This window comes from Spodoptera frugiperda, chromosome 22 (genome assembly GCF_023101765.2).
Source record: "Spodoptera frugiperda isolate SF20-4 chromosome 22, AGI-APGP_CSIRO_Sfru_2.0, whole genome shotgun sequence".
NCBI lineage: Eukaryota > Metazoa > Arthropoda > Insecta > Lepidoptera > Noctuidae > Spodoptera > Spodoptera frugiperda.
In genome coordinates, this window is record NC_064233.1 from 3,961,018 (window position 1) to 3,983,635 (window position 22,618).

At 39.0% G+C, this 22,618-nt stretch overlaps 2 protein-coding genes across 6 annotated transcripts in view; one reads left to right on the top strand and one right to left on the bottom strand.

Moving 5' to 3' along the window:
• Positions 1 to 22,618, top strand: part of LOC118279920 (T-complex protein 1 subunit epsilon) — a 324,585-nt gene that overhangs the window by 60,601 nt on the left and 241,366 nt on the right. Inside the window, exon 11 of one of the 5 annotated variants that reach the window (XR_007706705.1) lies at positions 1,229 to 1,512. The exons of the other annotated variants lie outside the window; for them this stretch is intronic. The gene's annotated coding sequence lies outside the window, so the exon portion shown is untranslated. Of the gene's footprint in view, positions 1 to 1,228; positions 1,513 to 22,618 lie in introns of those variants that run through there. 5 annotated transcript variants of the gene reach the window in all.
• LOC118279721 (uncharacterized) lies at positions 2,092 to 22,258 on the bottom strand. The gene is made up of 12 exons (XM_050702307.1): positions 20,957 to 22,258; positions 20,382 to 20,516; positions 19,832 to 19,957; positions 18,196 to 18,399; positions 17,446 to 17,526; positions 16,926 to 17,075; positions 15,824 to 15,997; positions 15,150 to 15,298; positions 14,274 to 14,495; positions 13,126 to 13,247; positions 9,688 to 9,791; positions 2,092 to 9,403 (listed from the first exon to the last, which is right to left on the bottom strand). Exons 1-12 carry the CDS (start codon positions 21,726 to 21,728, stop codon positions 7,845 to 7,847), a joined length of 3,798 nt encoding a protein of 1,265 aa, XP_050558264.1. The 5' UTR covers positions 21,729 to 22,258; the 3' UTR covers positions 2,092 to 7,844.

Below are 22,618 nucleotides of genomic sequence, written 5' to 3' on the forward strand. Positions count from 1 at the left end.
TCAGGTCTTCTCGTTTGCCCCTTATTCCATAAAAAAAATCGAAGCGAGGAACGATTTTGTTCGACGTAAAGCAAACTCGTACTAAGGGTACAGAACGCCAAACACAGAAACGTTTCGTTCTGCATTGAACTTAAAACTAATTTGTATTAAGCCATCTAGAAACAAAAAGTGTCCACATTTGCGCAACGCCTTATAGTCCAGGATATATTTTTAATTCAAGACAAATCGTACACCGACTCGCTTACTTATATTTTTACATATTATACTTTAAAGACAGAATGCATTGTTACCTATATTTTTAGTTTCAAAATAAAGGTTTTAATTTTATACACTAATTATTAATTAATATAATGATTTTATTTTAAGCGGTAACTAGTTTGTTGGTTCATTTTATGTGATATTTAGATTTAGGTCCAATTGTCAGCGGTGTAGGGCTTAAACTACAGCAGATTACAGACTTAATACTTAAATAAATTAAAAGAAATATTTTTGTGACATTTCCATCGAATTTTGTTATTGACATATTAAAAATGTATTGAGGATATCTTTCTGTCTCTCTTGCTCATATCCACTTAATAACGATGACGTCATACAAGTTCACATACACATGACACCCAGACCCGAAACAACAATTTGTGGATCACACAAAGAGTTGCTCTGTGCGGGAATCGAACCCGCTACACGTTGCGCGGCAGCCAGGTTACCCAGCCACCGCGCCAACCGTGCTGACTGCACGGTCGGCGCGGTGGTCATAGTTCAAGCCTTGCGTCTCTCTCACACATTATTATTGTAACTTTTCAAGATAAATTTTTAAATTGTATTTTACACATTTTTGAGCTACGAAAACTACTTAATGCATAATATAGTTATTTTTCATATACATATTTCTATAGTTTAAGCCCTACATCGCTGGTAATACAATAATTAACATAATTTAATAATAATACAATTGATTTCATACAGTTACTTCACCGTAAGGCAGTAAGTCAATGGTCATAGTTACGGTTAGGTTAACTTTAACCAATATAGTTAAACTTCATAGCAAACAGCTTCTGAAAAAACTCCAAATTGTTTCCTATGTAATATAGTTCTTTTTGCCTACATAATAAAGATCATAATTGGATAATAAGATTTTCAGAAGTACTGTGTATATTATACTATAGTTTAATACTTTGATGTCCAGTCAACTGATGGTAGCGGTGACTGTCCAGGCGACACACGTACTTAGGTATCGTCATGAGCTAATGTTCACATGTAAACAGCAGCTCATGTAGTGTAGATGTCCAGTCAACTGATGGTAGCGAGGTTGACTTTTCAAGAGCTATTTTTACTATAGTGTAATATACCTACACTTATTAATAAAAATAGTCCATGGTTAATAATAATAATTATGATTGTTGGAACATCATCAATCTATACGTATAGACAAATAAAATTGTAATTGATGTCCAAATTATGTATGAATGAATTATCTGTTACTATAATTATGAAATAAAGGGGATTTTTTACTGATTTACTTGTTTTATTTTGCCATCATTATAGTTATATATATTATCTTCACTCTCATCAGTAGTCAGTGATAGTTCAACGGTTTTTTTTGAAGGGGGAAAATTACATACGATCACTTTTTCCGCCTTGGGATCCACAGCCAGTGCAGTGGTAAACCAATTTTTTATTTTTGAAGGGGAGAAGTTATCCAATGACTTCTCAAGCCTTGATTAGGCAAGAGGGAGTTTCGGATTCCTATTGTTATTTTAAACATTTGATGGATCGACGTTTGGTCGCTATCTCGCCTGATGGTAAGCGATGATGCGGTCTACAATGGAGCTCGTCTGCTCATAAGCAATCTATTCTCTCACCTCGGGTGCGCTTCGCACAAGGAAGCTTGAAGCCCTGCGGGTGGGATATCTATCATGAAGCGGTGAATGGAAAGGACTGGAGGAATCAAGTATTAGAAAGGACTAGATTATATTGAGGCTGAAGGTATTGTAATGAATTTTGGAATAGAGGTAGATTATGGTCTGGAATAACACATAGGCTTTTTATCCCACGGTAACACAGGCTAAGCCAGTAGAAATAAAACAACAAATATATAAAAACATATTAGATATATTCAGTGTCCGACGCGATGTGGTCAATTACAATAATATCAACAAAGCTATGTGAAAGCTGCTCTACCTTTGTACACTCACGCGCAGCTTAACATGGCGGAATCATTCAGTTGATGACGTCATATGTATGACGTAACATAAACTTAATTATCGTTGGACATACTAAATTAATACGTCATGGATACATTATAGCAAGATTACAGGATTACGCTTTTAAAACAAAACGACTATTTTTTTAATGAGGAATATGACTTGTCCCTTGTGTGTGAGAGGGTGTGTTAAGCCCGAATACTGAAACGCTACTCAAGTTTAAGTTGTACTTAAATATCGTGCTATCTCTGTCATTTACAAAGATTGTTATTCAAATGAATAATTCCGCCATATTTTGCCACGTACCTTGCAACAATCTATAATAGTTACTCGCTCTATGTAATCCTATGGTATACATACATATACAATGTTTATCGGTGACTACCACACGCGTGTTGATACAAAACAAGAATTTAATATATTTTTTATTTTTTAATATATAAAACTGAAGAGCTTGTTTGTTTGAACACGCTAATCTCCGGAACTACTGGTCCGATTTAGATAATTATTTTTGTGTTGGATAGTGCATTTATCGAGGAAGGCTATAACTATGTATGTAACATCACGCTATGAGCAATAGGAGAAAAGTAGCGGGTGAAACCGCTCGGGAGTAGGTACTTTCTCAAAAACGTTTAGTTATTTGTTATATATTGTCTCCTAAATTGCTGAGCTAATTTTGATGAAGTCTAGCACACCAATAAATTACTTCCTTCCTATTTATATATATGACTATAAGGATTACTATAGTCTTTGGATACTCCCAGGAGTATTTTTTACTCTTTAAATAAGTTTTGTAATCAACACGCGTGTGTAGCCTTCCATGGATAATTTAAAGATACATTTCATTTAAATTTATTTCTTATATCAACATGTTTAAAGTTCGTTTTTCTATTATTTTCATATTTTATCGTGATTTCGAAACTTTCTTTTTGGTTTCCGACTATGACATGTTTTACATTTAATCGAGTTTTTTATGTTATAAGCCAGTAAATGAGCAGACAGATCACTTGCTGGTAAGCAATCACCGCCGCCCATGGACACCGTCAATCCCCGATTCTCCAACAACCCTTAAATTCCTAACCCTCAAAAGGCCGGCAACGCACTTGCAATGCCTCTGGTGTTTCGGGTGTTCTATGGGCGGCGGCGATAGCTTACCATCAGATGATCCGTCTGCTCGTTTACTGGCTTATACCATAAAAAAGGACACTCTTTATACCTTATTGATTCGGAAATACATATAAACAGTATGATGATTAAAAGGCCATAGTCGAGAATCAAAAAGTCTCCTTAAAAATACCACCAAGAACTTTTTCCAAACATTAAATATCAATCTAGAATAAAATCACGATAATTTAAAACAGTTTTGAACATGATTGCACGTATACATACATACATCGGTATTATATTTATCTGTATATAAGTACATGTATATATCTTGCAAATATATGGAATGAATATGTTTACATATACTGATATATCTTGACTTGTCTTCATATATATGCAACGGTTTACTCACGTAAGTATTTGACGAAGGAACTCGACTGCTTTCAAGCCACGTTATTCACGAGAAGCATCGCGGAACATTGCACATCAGGAATTTCATTTTCAAAATGGGCATTTTTTACTAATATTGTGACAAGTTTACTTGATCTGAGAATATAACCCGGGATTTTTTTGCTCAGTATTCTCAAACTGAATTATTTATCAGTCAGTCTGTCCGACAGTGAAGCTTGGTGCTAGTAGGCTCACTCGCTGAATTAACTTTTTATATCACTCTATTTTCCTTTGCAAATATATTAAAATCATCGTGCTTACTTGGTAATCAAATAAATTCATAAAAGTCAAGATATATCAGTGATGCTTCGATTAACTTGAATTTCTAGTAAATAACCAGTCAAAGTGTTTTCACAAATCTCGTTTTTTTTAAAGGAAACCGCCTTCAATTTTCTTTACCACATCCATTTTTAGATGCACCCATGACACTGGAGAAAATCCTATTGTGAGGCAACGTGGTTTTTTTTCACCAAATATTTTTATGTTAACACTTTGACTGATAAAAACTAGAGCCGACTTAATAGCAAAAACCGCCACAAATATAAAAATTCAATATTAATTAATACTTAGTACAATAATATCAGATTCACGACACAAGGAGGAAATATTTACAAAAAACTCATTTAAAGCTAATTGGAGAAAGACATTGAAAAACTTATCGCCGTTTTCACCAACCATCCCTAAGGATGCTTTTCTACCAGAGATGTGATATGTTAGGTTGCTATGGATGCGTTTGGCTTCCACCAATCATATTCATTGGTACATACAGCTTAGCAATGGTGGAAACGAACTTAGCTAAACTAGGTTTTTTATGTGGAAAGATGCGTGCTATGAATGGTGGTAATTCTTCATAGCACATCTTCCTCGCACAGCTACATAGCTTAGTATCAGTAGAAACGGTCACATAGTTTCACAGCTTAGCTATTACATCTTTGCAGCATAGCTACATGGCATATTTCTGGTGGATAAGCATCATAAACTATCTCTTAACGAAACGTTACTTAGCGTAACTTTGCACTTAAAGTAACCCCTTTCTTGTACTGTTAGGTGTCACTTATAATTTGGTAAATAACAAATCATTATATGTCACCTATCTTAGCTTAGGGGGATCCCTAAAATTTAGGAGGTTGGTTGAAAACGGCCACATTAACATTATTGTAATGTATAAACTTAAAAAAGTGTTATTTTATAACAAAACAAAACGTTACTCAGTGTAATGGGCTAGGAAGTGAGTCTACTTTGTTTTTCGAAGGAAAACTGCTCTATTATAAAATATAATTTTACTGTATTTTTATTTAGGTACACTGAGAATAATATAAATAAACATTACATGTATATAAGACACAATAGAAAACACATTGTTTCTCGCGTGCATCTACTATCCGGCAGAAAAGGATTAAACCAAAAAAGGGTCGGTAGGTAGGTCCAGAAATCCTATATAGTACTTTTCCCGATCAGAGAATCGAACCCAAGACACCTTGCACGGCAATCGCTTATTAAATTAAATACTATTGATATCAGTTACCTACCCAAAAACAAAGTATACACAAGAATTCCCAGTAAAAACTTAACAAAATAAAAAAAACAAATAAAAAACATGGCTATTCGTTTGTTTATCAATAGGAACTTAAAACTACGCACAAAATCATATAAAACATACAATAAAGTTATTCATAAACTAAAACCCATCATAGTTATAGATATATTTTTTATTCAAATGCTTCAGAAAGTGTTACGAATTTTCGATACTTTGTTTACATTTATTTATTTATTTAAGGGAAATCAACAAAGCATACACAGAAATACATGATAGTTTTGAACATATTTTAACATTATTATTAGAACTTAAGACGGGATATTTACCATGTTTATTTATGTCGTTGAGTTTCCGATATTACGGCACTGTTGCAAGCGCCATGATCACGGATGAACTCAGTTCATCAGACATAGACATAAATAAACATGGTAAATATCCCGTCTCAAGTTCTAATAACTGTGTGTCAGTGTCAGTTTAAAAACGTATATATTTTAATATTGTATAGTGTAGCCGTAAGTAGAGCCTACAATGACATGCATTAAACAAAACCAAAATTAAACATTTCATGTTATCGAAAATCCGATCCAGTATGTCATATCATTGTGTCTGTTATATCCAAAGATGAAACTTTTTAGTTTTTATTTGTTAACAGACAAAGCATTCTATAACTATGATAGGTTTAACGATAGTTTATGAATAAATTGTCAAAATAAACATAATAACTTATAAGTAACTGCATTGAAATGGTACGCTTAAATATAATAATTATCTTATTTTCAAAATGCATTTATAATATACAGAGATTATGAGAATCAACCAAAATGAGAGGGGTATCGGTTTTGCGATACATAGGTGGCGCTGGGGTAGATTTTCAGTTAATAGTTTAATTACTCTTTTAGAAAAAAAAACTTGAATGAATTGACAAATTTATTGGTTTATTGGTCAACAACAACGTCGACACGCCTTTTTATCGCCGAAGGGATAGGCAGGGGTGCACATTACGACACGTAATGCCGCTATATAATGTACACCCACTTTTCATCATTTGTGTTATAAGTCCCATGCAATAGGAGATGAGCCTATTGCCATATACTGGACACAATTCCAGACTCCATGCAACTACTGAGAAATTGTCGACAAACCAAAAAAAGCCCAGTAATACCTTGCCCGAACTGGTAATCAAACCCGACAGCCCTTATCCGATAGTCGCACTTGCGACCACTCGACCAACGAGGCAGTAGTAGTCAACAATAAAAAAGACAAATTAAGGCAGTCCACTGGTACATAACACCTTAGGCCCTTACAGTTTTCTAGGTACGCAAAACCGATAACCTCTCATTTCAGCAACGTGGGTAAAGTTATAAGAATAAGTATAATTAGCATGCAAACATGTAGATTTTAGCAAAAACTCTCAAATATTAAGACATTAAAATGCTTTGAAAATGCAAATTTATTAAAATTTTATTATTGTTCGTTCGAAGTCAAAATCGATTTGAAAATTTTATTCGATTGTTTTATTATTATTATAGAAAGGAAAGCGCAAATGTTACTTTTTAATATACAGGGTGTTGAGAAATTGTTGGTTTAAATTTTTTACTCAATATTTAGTAATTTCATTTGAAATATTCTTCAACAGGGGGTAGGCACTAGTGTACGTTCCTTTACATTTACTTTCTTAACACTTTAAACAACACGGGATTCACCGGAGGATTTGCCTTCAACAGTTTTCTATTGGCAGTCAAAGACTTAAGGAAATACTTTTTTTAAATGACTTATCTTTGACAATTTCAAAACTGATATTTTTACTATTACTGTGATCAACACAGGAACCAGCCAAGACTTCAAGTAATAAAATTTAAACCAACAAAATCCCTTAGACCATTTCAATATAATTTCTTTATATATCTTAATTCCAATGTGAGGTAACAGTATTTTAAGTTGTTTTACTAAATTAATATATTATTATAACGAATCTGTTTGTATGTTTGTTTATAACTTACATCTATTACACATAAATAAATGCTTTACGGAAATGACACATCTGTTCAATGACTATCAACAATCAGTTTTCAACTCAAATCGGAGGAGAATATGGAACATTTTGGCTTAGCACACACTAGCAGACACGCTGCGAAGATACTGAGAATAAATCAAATTAAAATGAACCTTAATTTCTATAGCATACGGATGAAAATGGCAAACCAAGCAATATGATCGATCCTTTTAGCGTCAAGCTTCTTTAGCATACCGTTTTTAAGTTACGCGTCCACAGGCCCGCATCGTACGTATCGCACGCAACGGATTTTAGTTTGTCTTGTATAGAAACTCATACAACTGCGTCCACTGATCCGCATCGTACGGACCGCATCATCGGCAATGCCTACATGCGATGCGTACTGATGACGTCATACGATGCGTGCGATGCGTGCGTAACCTTTAACCGTATTCCTTAGTAATTAAGGTTTATTTTCCCAGTATTTCCACCGCGCCGCTGGTATGCACTAAGCCTTATACTTGCAATAAATTTATACATAAACCTAGTAAAGACTGGACTACAAACTATTACCGAACATCATTCGATCATCGTACAAACTCAATCTATTACACTCACTCGCTCTCCCCTTCTGCAAGGCTCTATCTCTTCTCGCTTTCCTAACAGCTACCGGCAAATCCCCAGGAGTTTTCACCCTCCCAGCAGGATTCAGAAGATTCACATCCCCCGCAGAAGAGAAGATCTCACTTACCTGTTCTAGAGAATGCTGCCGCTTAATCGCCAAGTTCTTTAAAGTCGGTTTCGGAGACCTATTGCCTTGGAATTTCAACTCAGAAGAATCTATTTCGCCATTCAAAGCTGCGAAGTACACCGGATTGTCGCCACTGAAGCCGTTTACCGCATTTTCTTTATCATTCGGATCACTATATTCATTATCGAAATTAGTATATTTATTTTGGAATTTATTAAACGTGAAATCAGTTACTTGACTAGATTCTTTTAGTACATCATTCTTCTTTAATTCTTGTTTCGGTATCGTCTGCATTGTGATTTTTGAGCCCCCATTTTCTGATAGAAGCATTAGGTGTTCGTCTTCACTGCTAGAACAGTCTGAGTTTATGTCGAAAGGACTTATGGGGCCGTTAAAGGAGTCTTGAGTGTCTATGTATTGAAGTTCCAAGTTTATAGACGCTCTTGAAGAACTTCCACTCCCTATCTTATTCTCGCAACTCAATCTCTTCTTGACAGTCGAGTCTTCTGACTCAGAATTGGATTTTAAAATACTCTGTGATGATAATGAGGTTTTTACTGAACGTTTCAGACTTTCAGAGCTACCTTTGTTCTTCATTTCTATGAAATCTGGAGGTTTCGCTTTCGGTACTATAACGGCGAAGATTTGATTCGGAGTTCTTGCTTCGGTATCCCTGTTCGGAAGCTCTTTAAAGCCAAAGACTTTGTTATCCGAATCCATCATCATAGTTGGAGAAAGAGTCCTATTAGGAGGGGATAAGGTACAAGGTCCTTCGAAGTTATACGGGCTCCGATCTTGAGTGATAGAGAGATTCGATGGTCTAATATCATTGTTAGACGGCTTATCGACAATAGAGGTCAAAGTCCTTTGCGAATTCTCCGCTAACTTCACTTCAGTTTCCATCTTATTTCTATTGAGTTTTTCGAAGAATTTCTTTATACCCCACTTGGGTTTTTCGACCTTAACGTCTTGGAGTAGGTTAGTTTGTTTGGGACCTCTGTCTTCGTTGATTGTGACGTCATTTTGCACGTAATCCAGAGGTCTTTGGTAGGACCTTACTTCTGAGAGGGCTGAGTTTTCTAGGAGGGAGATTCTTGGGTGGCTTGAGACTCTAGCCATTGAGAGACAATTCTCCTCTATATTGGGGACTCTCAGAGTCTCTATAGGTGCTGTAATGTCTTTGAGAGACTTGTGTATAAGTTCGACAGTAGTGGACTGTGTGTTCGTGTGTGTGTTGCGTTCTATGCACGCGTTGCGGCCTATATGCGGTTGGGGGTACAGCAGAGGTGTGTGAACGTCTATATTTTGAGTGGATGTACAGTTCGAGTTTTTATCCATTTCTGGTGGCGACGGCACGTTGGAGTCCGCTGTGGAGAAATTATTAGATATTAGTTATTGCAACGTCACGCCTTTTATCCCCGAAGGGGTTGGCAGGCAAAGCACGTAATACTGCTTTATAATGTACACCCACTTTTCTGAGTCTGGAAATGCCCATTATATGGCATTAGACTCGCCCTCTATTACATGGGGCTTATAACACAAATAGTGAAAAGTGGGTATATTAGACATTTAACGGCTTAAAATCAACATGGACTTTATTATTTTCAAAATAAAGTTTATTTCTGCTCGTTAGAAGTTTTAATTGTCTTACCAGGTGGATGTGGATGTAGATTGTTGTCATGTATGAGCGGGCCCTGCGCGTGTAGCATCTGCTTTAGTTCCGCCATCCTTTCCTCCACGCACACCGCCGTCAATCTACGGGACAAAATATATTCTATTTTTATAAATACATAAAAAAGTTAATTTCTGTTCGTTAGTCTTGCTAAAACTCGAAAACGGCTGGACTGATTCGGCTAATTTTTTAATTAGTTATAGGAGTTTAAGGAAGGTTTAAACGGTAAAAATATAAAAAAATACCATTGAAGCGGTACGAAGTCTGCCGGTCAGTCTTCAATATTTATAGCCAATTTTAAGTTTCGCAGTATTTCTCGACAAACAGGAAAAGAAGCAGTACAAAAGACACAGCAACGTTGTTTTTTAATACACGTTTTTAATAATCACAGTCGCATTTTGACCATAATATAATTATATATTTTTTTAAACGGTAATAACTCCAGTAGGGTTTTCTCCTATGGGGCGCCCATACACGTGACACTCAGACCCGAAAAAAAATTTGTGGATCATGCAAAGAGTTGCTCCGTGCGGGATTCCAACCCGCTAAACGTTGCGCTACAGTGCAGTAGTAGACACGATTAATAAAATTCCAAATCGTGAAGTAACGATCATAATCGGAGACTGGAATGCTAAAGTCGGTAACACCACCAACGATCATCACATCCGCAACATTGTAGGGAGTTTTGGGTTGGGAGATAGGAATGACCGCGGGCAGAGACTGATTGAGTTTTGTATCGAAAAAAGCCTGTTCATCACCAACACTCACTTCCAGCATCACCCAAGGCGGCTTTACACGTGGACATCTCCAGGGGCAAGATATAGGAATCAAATCGACTACATACTTATAAACAATCGCTGGAAATCGTCCGTAAGAAATGTGAAAACATATCCCGGCGCGGAATGTGGATCCGATCACAATTTGCTCGTTGCAAGATTTGCGCTCCGTCTTAAGGCTCCCAGGAAATTGCTAAAGCCTAATCTAAGCGTTCTTGAACCACCTGAGCGAATCAAATTTAAAACCATCGTAGAGTCAAAGCTCGCCGAACTACCATCCTTAGGCGAAGACCCTGACTCTCAATGGAACAACCTGAAAACGCAAATTAGAGAGGCTCTGGATGAGATTAAGGCCTGCAGAAAAAGTGGACAATCTGCACATAAAACCAAGGCGTGGCTCGCTCATGACACCTGGGAGCTAATACAAAAATGCAAAGACGTAAGAATGAGTGGTCAGCAAAACTCTAACGTCAGGAAGGAATACTCCAACCTTTGGAAGGCAGTCAAGAAGCAGTGTCGCAGGGATAAGAATAACTTTTTATCGATCATCTGTAACGAAATCGAAACTCACTCCCTAAAATTCCAGACTTCAGATCTGTTCAGAAAAGTTCGGCTCATATCCAGACAGTTCAAACCCAAGTCGTGGGTGATCACTGATGAAGACGGCACGGACATTACAGATCTTGAGGCCATAGCTGAGAGATGGCGCGTCTATTGTGAAAAATTGTACAACAGCCAGCAGCTCTCATCACACACCCTGCGCGCAAACTGGAGCGAAATGGATTTGGAGCCTGCAATCTTACGATCAGAGATAACAGCGGCGATTGCAAAACTAAAATGTAGGAAAGCCCCGGTCCGGACCAGATAACAGCAGAAATACTCCAGGCCCTGGGCGATAGGGGTATTGATAGCTTGCATTACATCTGCAACTGTATCTGGCGGACTGGCGTATGGCCAGGCGATTGGACTGGGTCCATCGTTCTGCCACTGCACAAAAAGGGCTCCACAAAAAACTGCGATAACTACCGCACACTTGCCCTTATATCTCACAGCAGTAAGATCCTCCTGCATATCATCAACGATCGTATCAGACACTTCCTTGACTGGCAGATCCCACAAGTCCAAGCAGGTTTTGTCAAAGGAAGGGGCACACGAGAACAGATCCTTAATGTAAGACAAATCATTGAGAAGTCGTATGAATTCAACACCTCTTTCATTATGTGCTTCGTTGACTACAGCAAGGCTTTTGATTGTGTCGACTGGCAGAGCTTGTGGAGGGTTTTGTCGGATCTGGGAGTACCGTTACATCTCACTGCTCTTCTCCAATCACTTTACCATAACAACCAAGGCAAGGTAAAGATTAATGACATCCTCTCAAAGCCCTTCAATTTTAAAAAGGGAGTCAGACAAGGTTGCGTATTGTCTCCCATACTATTCAACATATATGGCGAGTACATCATGAGGCGTGTCTGCGAAGACTGGGAGGGTGGAATTACTATTGGCGGATCAAAAATATCTAACTTGCGCTATGCTGACGACACCACCCTTTTTGCAGCTAGTGAGGAGGAGATGTCAGTGTTGCTGGCGAGGCTGGAGCAGGTCAGCGTGGAGTTGGGGCTCCATATAAACAGGGCTAAAACTAAGGTCATGATTGTGGACCGTAGCAAATCTCTTTCTATGTCTGGCACACTAAACCTGGATACAGTGAACGAGTTCGTCTACCTAGGCTCGACCATAACCAACAATGGGTCATGTGAACAGGACATTAGAAGACGCATTGGGATGGCAAAGAGTGCTATGTCACAGCTGAACCGCGTATGGGCCGACAGGAACATATCTCGCAAGACCAAAAGAAAGCTCGTCACCTCCCTCATATTCTCCATCTTCCTGTATGGCGCTGAGACCTGGACCCTCAAAAGGGCTGATCGTTGCCGGATTGATGCCTTTGAAATGTGGTGTTGGAGGAAAATGCTCGGTATTCACTGGACAGAGCGTCGGACCAACGAGTCTATACTAGCCGAACTCCAATCACCCATGAGGCTCACCACCATCTGCCAAAGAAGATTTTTGACTTCTTTGGTCACATTGCCAGGAAGAGAGGTGATAACCTGGAAAAGTTGCTGATCACAGGAAAGGTAGATGGAAAAAGACCAAGGGGCAGGAGTCCGATACGTTGGTCGGACCAAATCCGTGCCACACTGGAGACCACAGTCTGCGACGCCATCCACATCGCCGAAGATAGAACAGCATGGCGAAATATAGTGAACCAGAGAGTTATTCGTCGGGGTCACGACCCTCAGCATTGAGGATAAACGACGCAAGGAGGAGGAAACGTTGCGCGGCAGCTGGTTGCCCTGTCACAGCGCCAACCGTGCATTCGAATTATTGCGCAAAATAGTTGCATAATGCTTGCGCAATTTGCGCAACCGAGAAAAGGCAAGCAGTACCCTTAGTACGAGTTTGTTTTACATTTAAAGTTAAAGTAATCGAAACGAATAACGGATTGGTTTATTCGAGCCGGCCAATCACAGCAAGTAAAGTAAAGGCATACTAAGAGCACCGAAAGATTTATTTAGTCTATTTACAAAGAAAGAAGTAATTTAAACTCACAAATATAAAGTTGTTTAGTTATAAAACGTACCTAGCCTCCGCATCATGATCCCAGCATTCGTCACAGGTGTCGGCAGCGATCTTCAACGCCCGGGATTGTTGTACGGGCCCCTTTGGTAGAGGGGGCCGCGCCTTGTTGCGGGATACTAAGCTCTGTGTAGAAGAAAATATGGTTGAATTTTCTATAGCAAGACAATTTTATGTTTTCATAATATTTGTCTCTTTGACGATGAACTCGACTACAATAGTTGCGCGACAGTCGCGCTGTGTGTCGCAGATCTGTTCATGAATATGAGCCTTTAGCAAGGCTTGAAACTAGTCGAATTCTTTATCAAATAGTTACGTGAGTATCCCGATAGCATAAGAATTACAAGTAGGTATAATAAAATTAATTGACAAGTATACAAAATATTCAGAGTAAATTATTGTTTCTTTTTTAAACATATATGTGCGTTTACAAACACGCAATTTTACATGCACATGACACCCAAATTCGAGACAACAATTTATGGATTACACAAAGAGTTGCTTCGTGTAGGAATCACCCAGACCCGAAACTTTTGTAGATCACACAAAGAATTGTTCCGTGCAGGAATTAAACCCACTACACCACCACGACAGTCAGTTGCCCAGCCTTCGCGTCAACCATGCTGTATTATTCAACTCTTTCTTTCACCTCCTTAATTTCTTGTTAAAATGTGTCTAAAGTCTATAATCTATACTAATTTTATAAAGCTGAAGGGTTTGTTTGTTTGTTTGTTTGAAGCCGGAACTACTGGTCCGATTTAAATAATTATTTTTGTGTTAAATAGTGCATTTATCGAGGAAGGCTATAGGCTATAAAACATCACGCTATGACCTATAGCAGCCAAGCAGAGCGGGTGAAACCGCGCGGAAGTAGCTAGTATATAGTACAGTACTCTCAACGGATCTTGGCAGGTCTGAACTACGTGCAGAAGGCTGCGCAATAAGTCTTTTTTAGAACCAAACGGTGGCATGAGGCGAGGTGCGGGGGCGGCGATCTAGGCTAGAGATTGACCATTTCTAAATACAATTGACCCTTTACACTTATTGCGCAGCCTTCTGCACGTAGTTCAGACCTGCCAAGATCCGTTGAGAGTACTGTACGTGACGTATAATGCTGATGTGTAGAATGTGCGGTTGCACCGTACAACCAACCTGCATCTGCGCGAGCGTGGGTCGCTGCGGCAGGCCGTGGTGGTGGTATGGCAGCGCGTAGGGCGGCACGGCCCCGGCGTGCGCCCCGCGGGTCCGCCACAGCATCTCCCACAGCACGAGCCCCAGCGCGAACACGTCCACGGCGCACAGCGCGGCGCGCGCCCCGCACAGGTCCAGCGCGCCCTCCAGGGCTTCCGGGGACAGGTAGCGGAGCGTGCCCGCCTGGGGAAACACATTTTATGTACTTTATAATTTATTACTAATATAAAAAGCCGAAGAGTTTGTTTGAACGCGCTAGTCTTTTGAACTATGAGTCCGATTTGAATAAATCTTTTTGTTTTGGATAATTCATTTATCGAGGAATGATAAATAGGTACCGAGCAAGGCTGGTGAAACCGCGTGGAAGTAGCTAGTTTAATATACAGTGTCCATGAAACTTAATTTCATACACCCGCAACACAGGGGTAGAGGAGTTACAAGTGCGTTGAATGATTAAGGATTTGAATACAAAATATTTGAAGACTACCAATATTTAAATGCCCAATCTCCCCAAAAAATGGAAATAGGTAGATAGCAAAGGAAGCCAGGAATAAAGCTACACGACACGGAGTGTGCGGTTGCAGTGGGAAGAGGTGAAGGGAAGAGGGAGGAAGGGGAAAGCAGTGTAGAAATAGATTATGGATGGGCGGAAGGCACAGGGGGAAAGTAAAGTAGAGGATTAGGGAGTGGGAAGAGTAAAGTTAGGGGGAGGGAGGGATAGTGTTAGGGGTGAGAGGGATAGAATTAGGGGGTGGGAGGGGTAAAGTTGACTGGGGGAGAGGGAGACGGGGTGCAGAGTGAAGAAGAGTGAGAGCAGTAATTTAATGTTGCAGTTACCTCAGTAATCCTGGTGGGCGCGGATCGATCCCTTGCGGCGTGTAAGAGTTGCGCCAGGCCGAGGTCTGCCAGTCTTGCGTCCCCGGCCGCCGTTACTAACACGTTGCTACTGTTCACGTCGCGGTGGACTACGCACGGCTTGCTGCCAGCTGTACATGGAGTTATTTCATATATTACTATATGTATTTAACAGTCTTTGCGCATTGCGTAATAGATGCGCAAATCGTGCTTGTACAATGTGAAGGTACAATTTGCGTAAGAGCGGGAGCACACGTTGCGGTGGCGGTGCGACTCCGGAGCGGCGTCGCTGCCTCGTTTTCCATAGATTTTTTTATGGCATGTCACACGATGCACCGGACTTGCAACCACCAACACGAGGCGGGGAGGGGGGGTATGCGTTGCGACGTCAGAGCGGCACCGCTCAGTTGTTTTGCGTCACAAGGAAACTTTTATTAACAGACTGTCCAAAGCTGCTACGGCACAGGTGCGACATGACAACGTTGCGGCGCCGCACCACATCGTGTGTCCCCGCTCTAACTATTGCGCAACTCGCGTAAACTGTATTTTACAACAAATTTTCTGACAACTAAGTACGGTATCATTACAAATCTCTTAAATCATACAACACCTACATCAAACACATTTATATCAACAAACAAACAACACAAACTTACTAGGCGTATGTAGATGCGCTAGCGCGGCCGCTAGTCCATGCGCGAGATGCGCGAACTCCCTCCAGCTGAGCGGCGCGGCCGTGAGGCGCGAGCGGAGCGGGCAGGCACATAGCTCCAGTACCACCAGCTCGGACCGACCGCCCCCACCTGTCAGGGTCGCGCGACTGTCGCTACCTGTGTATAGGAATGATAAAGTGTGAGAGAGCCATGCTTCGGCACGAATGGGCCGGCTCGACCGGAGTAATACCACGGCCTCACAGAAAACCGACGTGAAACAACGCTTACGTTGTGTGAGTGAGGTTACCGGAGGCCTAATTCCCCCTTCCCAATCTTCCCCATCCCCATTCCCAAACAACAACCCTTAAATTCCTGACTCCCAAAAAGCCGGTAACGCACTTGTAAAGCCTCTGGTGTTTCAAGTGTCCATGGGCGGCGGCGATTGCTTACCATCAGGTAATACGTCTGCTCGATTACTCGGCATGTCTCATAAAAAAAAAATATTTAATGGTCGGAGTAGGGACTTCTCTGTACATCTCATCTTCCATATTACGAGTATTTGAGTACTTTAAAACTAATCTTTAATACTAGACTTGGAACTTAAAACGGGATATATACTATGTTTTTCAATTTTTATGAGATTCCGATATTCAGTTTATCCGTGATCATGGCACTTGCAACAGCGCCGAAATATCGGAAAGTCATAAAAATTGAAAAACGTGGTAAATATCCCGTTTTAATTTCCAAGTCTAGTGTAATGACCATGTCAGTTTAAAAACTTATAATCTTTAATACTTATTTAGCTATTTCGAAGTGTTAAAACGAGTTATTTTTTTTATTTTTTTTATCTATAGATAGAAACTATACATTTTGTACATGATGTCATGTTACTTTGTATCAAATTGGATACTTATTTCTTTAAAAAATGCTGAAAAGACAACGAAAATTAACATTATAACGTAAAATTAATTCGATAAAGTGTGATTTCTTTGTAATTGAAAAGAAACTATATAAACATTAACCAACTAAAATAATTTTCAAAACCTTGATCAAAAATAATCATTACAAAATAAACCCTAACAACATAAAAATAAGGTTCACTTACCATAATATCTCAGTATATTAGGATGAGCGAGATGCGGCAACGCGTATATCGCTGCCTCTCTCTGCCACGTACTCGTGTTAGAGTACAACTTGACTGCAACGGGAACCGAACCCAGACTGCCACGCCAGACTGACCCGAACTTGCCTTGACCTGTGTCAATAGAAAAAAAAAATGTGTTTAGACTTTACAATAAAAAAAGAAAGAAATGGTCTAATTGTAAAATTTTTGTAAAAATTTTGTATTTTTTATCTGATTTAGTTAAATACTTATTTTTCTTTTTTTCTGCGTAAAGCGTGCGTTCAATAGTTGGCGGCAATTTTAGGAAAATTAACGTCATCATAAGGGCCCCAAAACATAACCTCGATGTTATAGCATCAATAAGTAAGTACCCTCTTTGAGGCTTGAGAGACAGGGCGAGAAAAGTCATTGGAAGATTTCCCCCTTAAAACGGGTGCAACAAATTTTATACGAGGCTACGCTATGGCCCTGAGTTATAATATTGTAAATATCAGAAACTTACCAATATGTTCGATCAGCGTCAAGTTATCGACACAAGAGAGTCCGGTCGCCAACGCATCAGGACCACTGCCCATCACGTCTCCTGTAAAAAGCGTAAATATATTGTTTATACTTAGGTATTTGTTGATTTGTTCATTACATTGCTTGGTTGGTCGAGAAGTTCCAAGTTTAATGAAAATGCACAATAATTGCTTTGAGTAATAATTTCATAATTATGTGTTGTAAATTGGGATTCATAACATAACTGGTGAAATACTAATATAACGTAACTGAAGAGTTTGTTTATCTTTCTATTTGTTTGTATGCTAAAATCTCCGTAACTACTGGTCCGAATTAAAAAAATGTCTACTAACCACGATAAATTCCTTCACACATTTATCGAATAATAGGCCATAAATTATCACGCTACGATCAATAGGAGATGAGCAGCGGGTGAAACCACAAGAACTTACTAATCTATACTAATATTATAAAGCTCCAAGTTTGTATGTTTGAACGCGCTAGTCTACGGAACTACAGTAACTTTAGTACGAGTTTGCTTTGCGTTTAAAGTAATCGAAACGAAAGCGAGTTCGGCGCTTTGATTGGCCGGTTGGAATATAACTCATACTAAGGGGTAAAGCAAACTCATACTAAGATTTGATTTGAATAGAATAAATCTTTTTGTATTAATTTTATATGATTTTTCGCTACATATCGCCACTATTATTAAAACAAATGACACATTTCTATATTCCTTTCCAAACCTTACCTTTCTCCACATTGAGCGTGTCGGTATCAGCATGCGGTCTACTAGCGCGGCAGTAGAACTTGGTGAGAAGCAGCGCTAGTACCAGTACAGCTACCAGCGCCAGTACTGATGACGCGAGTATGTTGGACGCAGCCACCATGCTTTGGGCACCGCTGTCCATCGTCGATTCAGCTTTCATCGTTACTGTTTCTTCTTTGAGAGTTACTGTTAACAAAAATCACTACATAGTATAAAACAAAGTCACTGTTTTTGTCTGTTTGTCTGTATGCTTAAATCTTTAAAATTACGCAACGGATTTTGATGCGGTTTTTTGTAATAGGTAGAGTGATTCAAGAGGAAGGTTTATATGTATAATACATGCATAATATATCACCATTGCACCCATGCTAAGCTGGGGCGGGTGGCTAATCTATACCTATAATAAAATTATAACAACTCCATGTCTGTACATTACAGATATTTAAGAAAAAATAAGATGGGGGATCTTTATTCAACCAATAGAAGCGAAAAACATGATTTAAAAAATTTTTGTCTGTCTGTCTGTCTGTTTGTTGTTCGCTTTTCACGCAAAAACTACTGGACGGATTTTGATGAAACTTTTTTTGTTATATAGCTATTAGTCCTCGCTAACATATAGGCTATCCTTTTTTTGGAAATTCGCCCTTTAAGGGGGTAAAAAGGGGAGGAGTAAGTTTGTATGAAACTCCGTCAGATTTGAAGCTAATTCGATTAAAATTAATTATAATAAATCTGTAGAAGGGTCAATTCTGTACATTGTAAATATTGAAAGAATAAATAGCAGGGGGTTTTACTGGATCGGTACCAAACCCAAATATGTGATTAAACATTGTTTTGTCTGTCACGAACGTTCAGGGATCACGTGAAAACTAACAGTTTGATTTCGATGAAACTAGGTATACCTTATTATCCTGGTCATATAATAGGATACTATTATAATGGAAAAATAGGTAGAAAAAAAAATAATTTTTCAGTTTTATACTACAGAACGCGAGCTCAACAGCAGTAGCTCAATAGAGGGATCTCCTTAATTATTATGGGCTTCGCCGTATTTGGGTCTAATAGATATTTATAAGATGTCATTGTCAGAGTTACTCAAAATGGAGAAATAAAACTTCCACGCGAAGACCGACATCCGCGCGGACGGAGTCGCGGGCGGAAGCTAGTATATTATAAATGCAGTTTCAAGGGTGGGAGAGCCATACTTCGGCACGAATGGGCCGGCTCGACCGGAGTGATACCACGGCCTCACAGAAAACCGATGTGAAACAATGCTTGCGTTGTGTGAGTGAGGTTACCGGAGGCTCAATTGCCCCTGATTCCCCAACAACCCTTAAACTCCTGATCCCCAAAAGGCCGGCAAGAGATTTACCGAGCGAGCCTGGTTAGAGGCAATCGGTAGAGGGCGCCCTAGATAAAAGTATACATTTTTATCTACTTAACCAGTCTTTTTTAAATTTTACTTTCTTGTGTATACATTTTACTAGTACAAGTCTCCTGAAATATTAAAATAGCTCGTTACGTCGTTTGTTGCGCTATGATTCTTGTAAATATAAGCCCCGATCGTGGTTCGAAATTAGTCAAGTTAACTCGATAAACAGTGGCGTGGTTTACTTACAGAAGTCAGCGTTACAGTAAGTGTTGGTGCAGCAACAGAACTTGGTGCCCGGCAGTCTCGGGGCGGAGACCCTGGTGCACTTGTCGCAGGAGCTCCGCCCCTCCGTCTGCGAGGATCGCCAGCAGCCTGTTAATAGAAGACAAGAACATGTCTGACTATCTTCAATTGTTTTTTCAGCATATTGGGCTTTATTTAAGTATGGAAACCCTCCTACACTTAAATAATGCTGTTGCTGCATGCTTTGCCACAAATGGGCCAGCTCGACCGGAGTGATACCACGGCCTCTCAGAAAACCGACGTGAAACAACGCTTGCGTTGTGTTTCGTTGTGTGAGTGAGGTTACCGGAGGCCCAATTACCCCCTTCCCAATCTCCGATTCCCCAACAACCCTTAAATTCCCAACCCCCAAAAGGCCGGCAACGGACTTGTAACGCCTCTGGTGTTTCAAGTGTCTATGGGCGGCAGCGATTGCTTACCATCAGGTGATCTGCCGCCAGTTGCCCAGCCAACAGATCAACTGTGCATTCATTAATTCATAGCTATTCCTCACCTTGTCCCAACACAGTGATGTTGGCGTCCTTGTCCTGATGCCATAGAGTATAACACGAAGCCTTAGTGTCTGTACACTGTTCCACCTGTGCCACCTCTCCATTGGGCAGGGTTGTCTCTGATATCGGACCCGTTTCTGAAAGAATAATGGAGTTAGTCAACTTTATTTTAATATTATTTGTGTAGTGTAGCACATTGGTTCAAATGGTTGCAAGGGTAAATGCCTAACTATTGAATAAAAGGTTTCAGGTTTGATTCCTGAGCTGAGAAAATTTTATAGTCTGGATGTTTACTTAGTGCAAGCTATTAGGCTCACCATCTATTTAACATTGGACTCATAACATAACTAGTGAAAGTGGGAGTAATATGTAACATTTGTATGTCTGCCCACTCTTTTCAGGATTATAATGTATAATGCACTGTCACATCATGTGACCTCAATAATAAATAACATTTATGTATTTACAGTATTTTATATGCTTTAGTATAGTATTAATATGGGCCTTTGTTGTCTGATGTAAATAAATAAATAAAAAATAAAGTTTCTATTAGAATCTGATAAAATGTTTAACTTACCAAAACTATCATTCTCCACCATCAACTGAGCATTTCTCTCATCAGCATATGAAGGAGTGACACTCATAGCCACACTATCGTGAATTTTGTACAAACACGATATTGTGGGACCTTTAGTTGTCGTTCTTTCAGTTGGTATTACAGCCGCTTTCACTTTATACATCTTAACATCATTGGACAAGCCATTCTTTCCTTTATCTCTGCCTGAACTAATAGCTTTCTTTTCAAAAGACCCAACTATGTTGTCCCTTACAGTGTCCGAAGTGAAATGGTCAAGTCTATGCATCTCCTGCGAAGACCCCACAAACTCATTTGAATTTGGAACATCTAAACTTCTCTTTTCAATCCTCATATGTCTTGCTGGCCAGTATTTACGCCTCACAGGGGTGTTAGAAACTTTTTGCACAAAACCATCATCTGGTATGCTCCGTTTCTTCAATAATTTAGCATGTTGGTATACTTTTGATACATCTCTCACTTCTACATAGTTTGGGGCATCAGCACTCCTCTTCCCAATAACTCTTGGTTGATCATTTACAACTGGCCATTCGTTATTCAAATCTTGCTGGCTATTCCATTGAATGGTTCTCCTATGATGATATTTAGTAAAGGTTCTCACATAGTGAGCTGGCTTTAGGTGATGAATGCCATTCCTTATATCCTGAGATTCTTGAGGCCGAGAAGTGAGTACCTTTGCCGTAAAAATAAACAGGAACAACACTATGCATTTCAGTAGTGGTGTCACTCTGTAGGATATTATTCCTTCCATCATGTTTTTAGATGGTTTGTAACAAAAACTTTGTTACTTACGTCATATTAGGGAGGAATTAAGTCGTCACGCGTGTATGTTGCACTGCATATACTAAGCTACAGCCTAGCAACGGAGATACTGCAGAAATATCGATTTTTCTGCCTCCACTATCATATGGTTGAATGCAGTAATTCCATGCGTATTACACTGAATATTTTAACACTTTACTAGGTAATGAACTGTTCACACACTTTCCTACGTATTAAACATAAGAAATATCCTTAAAATAGTGAAATAATGATTATTTTTATGTCGCAGTTATCGTACGTTTGTGAAAGTTGTATTTTTCAGGTTTGTTGACGTGTGATTACACTAAATAGGTAATGCGGAAGTGGTTTGCTTATTAAATAACTGTTTTCGATTGATTTTTATGTTGTGTTGATTACTTAACTTGATTTTTTTAATATAACAGGAAAAATCAATAGAATGTTGACAAACACACTACGCCAGACATTTTGATTGAAGCCGTTTCGTTTCCTCGTTGTCAGTCTTATCTCATTTAAAAAAATACAATGTTTTGTTCCACTTATAAGAATGATATCTGATTAATTTTTAGTCCTTTATTTTATGAATAGAAAATTAGGGATTGATTAAACATATAAATAAGTTCAGCTATTGTAATAATTTTATTCGCAATCGGATAGCATTAGGATTTTGTGCAGCACTATTGAAATGGTTTTATGAGAAGAATAGCACTATTATGGAATAAATTTAGGTTTTAATAAGTTTAGAGGATTATTTTGTATTTAACATTATTATAATTTTGTCTCATATGCTAACACTTCTCAGTTTTAGCCGGTGTTTTTAAATCGATCATACGTGTAATCGATTCTTATTAGAATCTAGTTGGA

Bases quoted from the DNA above. Each gene is read 5' to 3' on its own strand.
- LOC118279721 (XM_050702307.1), bottom strand. From the start codon at position 21,728: ATGATGGAAGGAATAATATCCTACAGAGTGACACCACTACTGAAATGC. The intron at 15,998-16,925 runs GTAAGTGAACCT...TCCTATACACAG, and splicing joins TAATATACTGAGATATTATG to GTAGCGACAGTCGCGCGACC. The intron at 14,496-15,149 runs GTAACTGCAACA...GTGTTTCCCCAG, and splicing joins CGCCCACCAGGATTACTGAG to GCGGGCACGCTCCGCTACCT.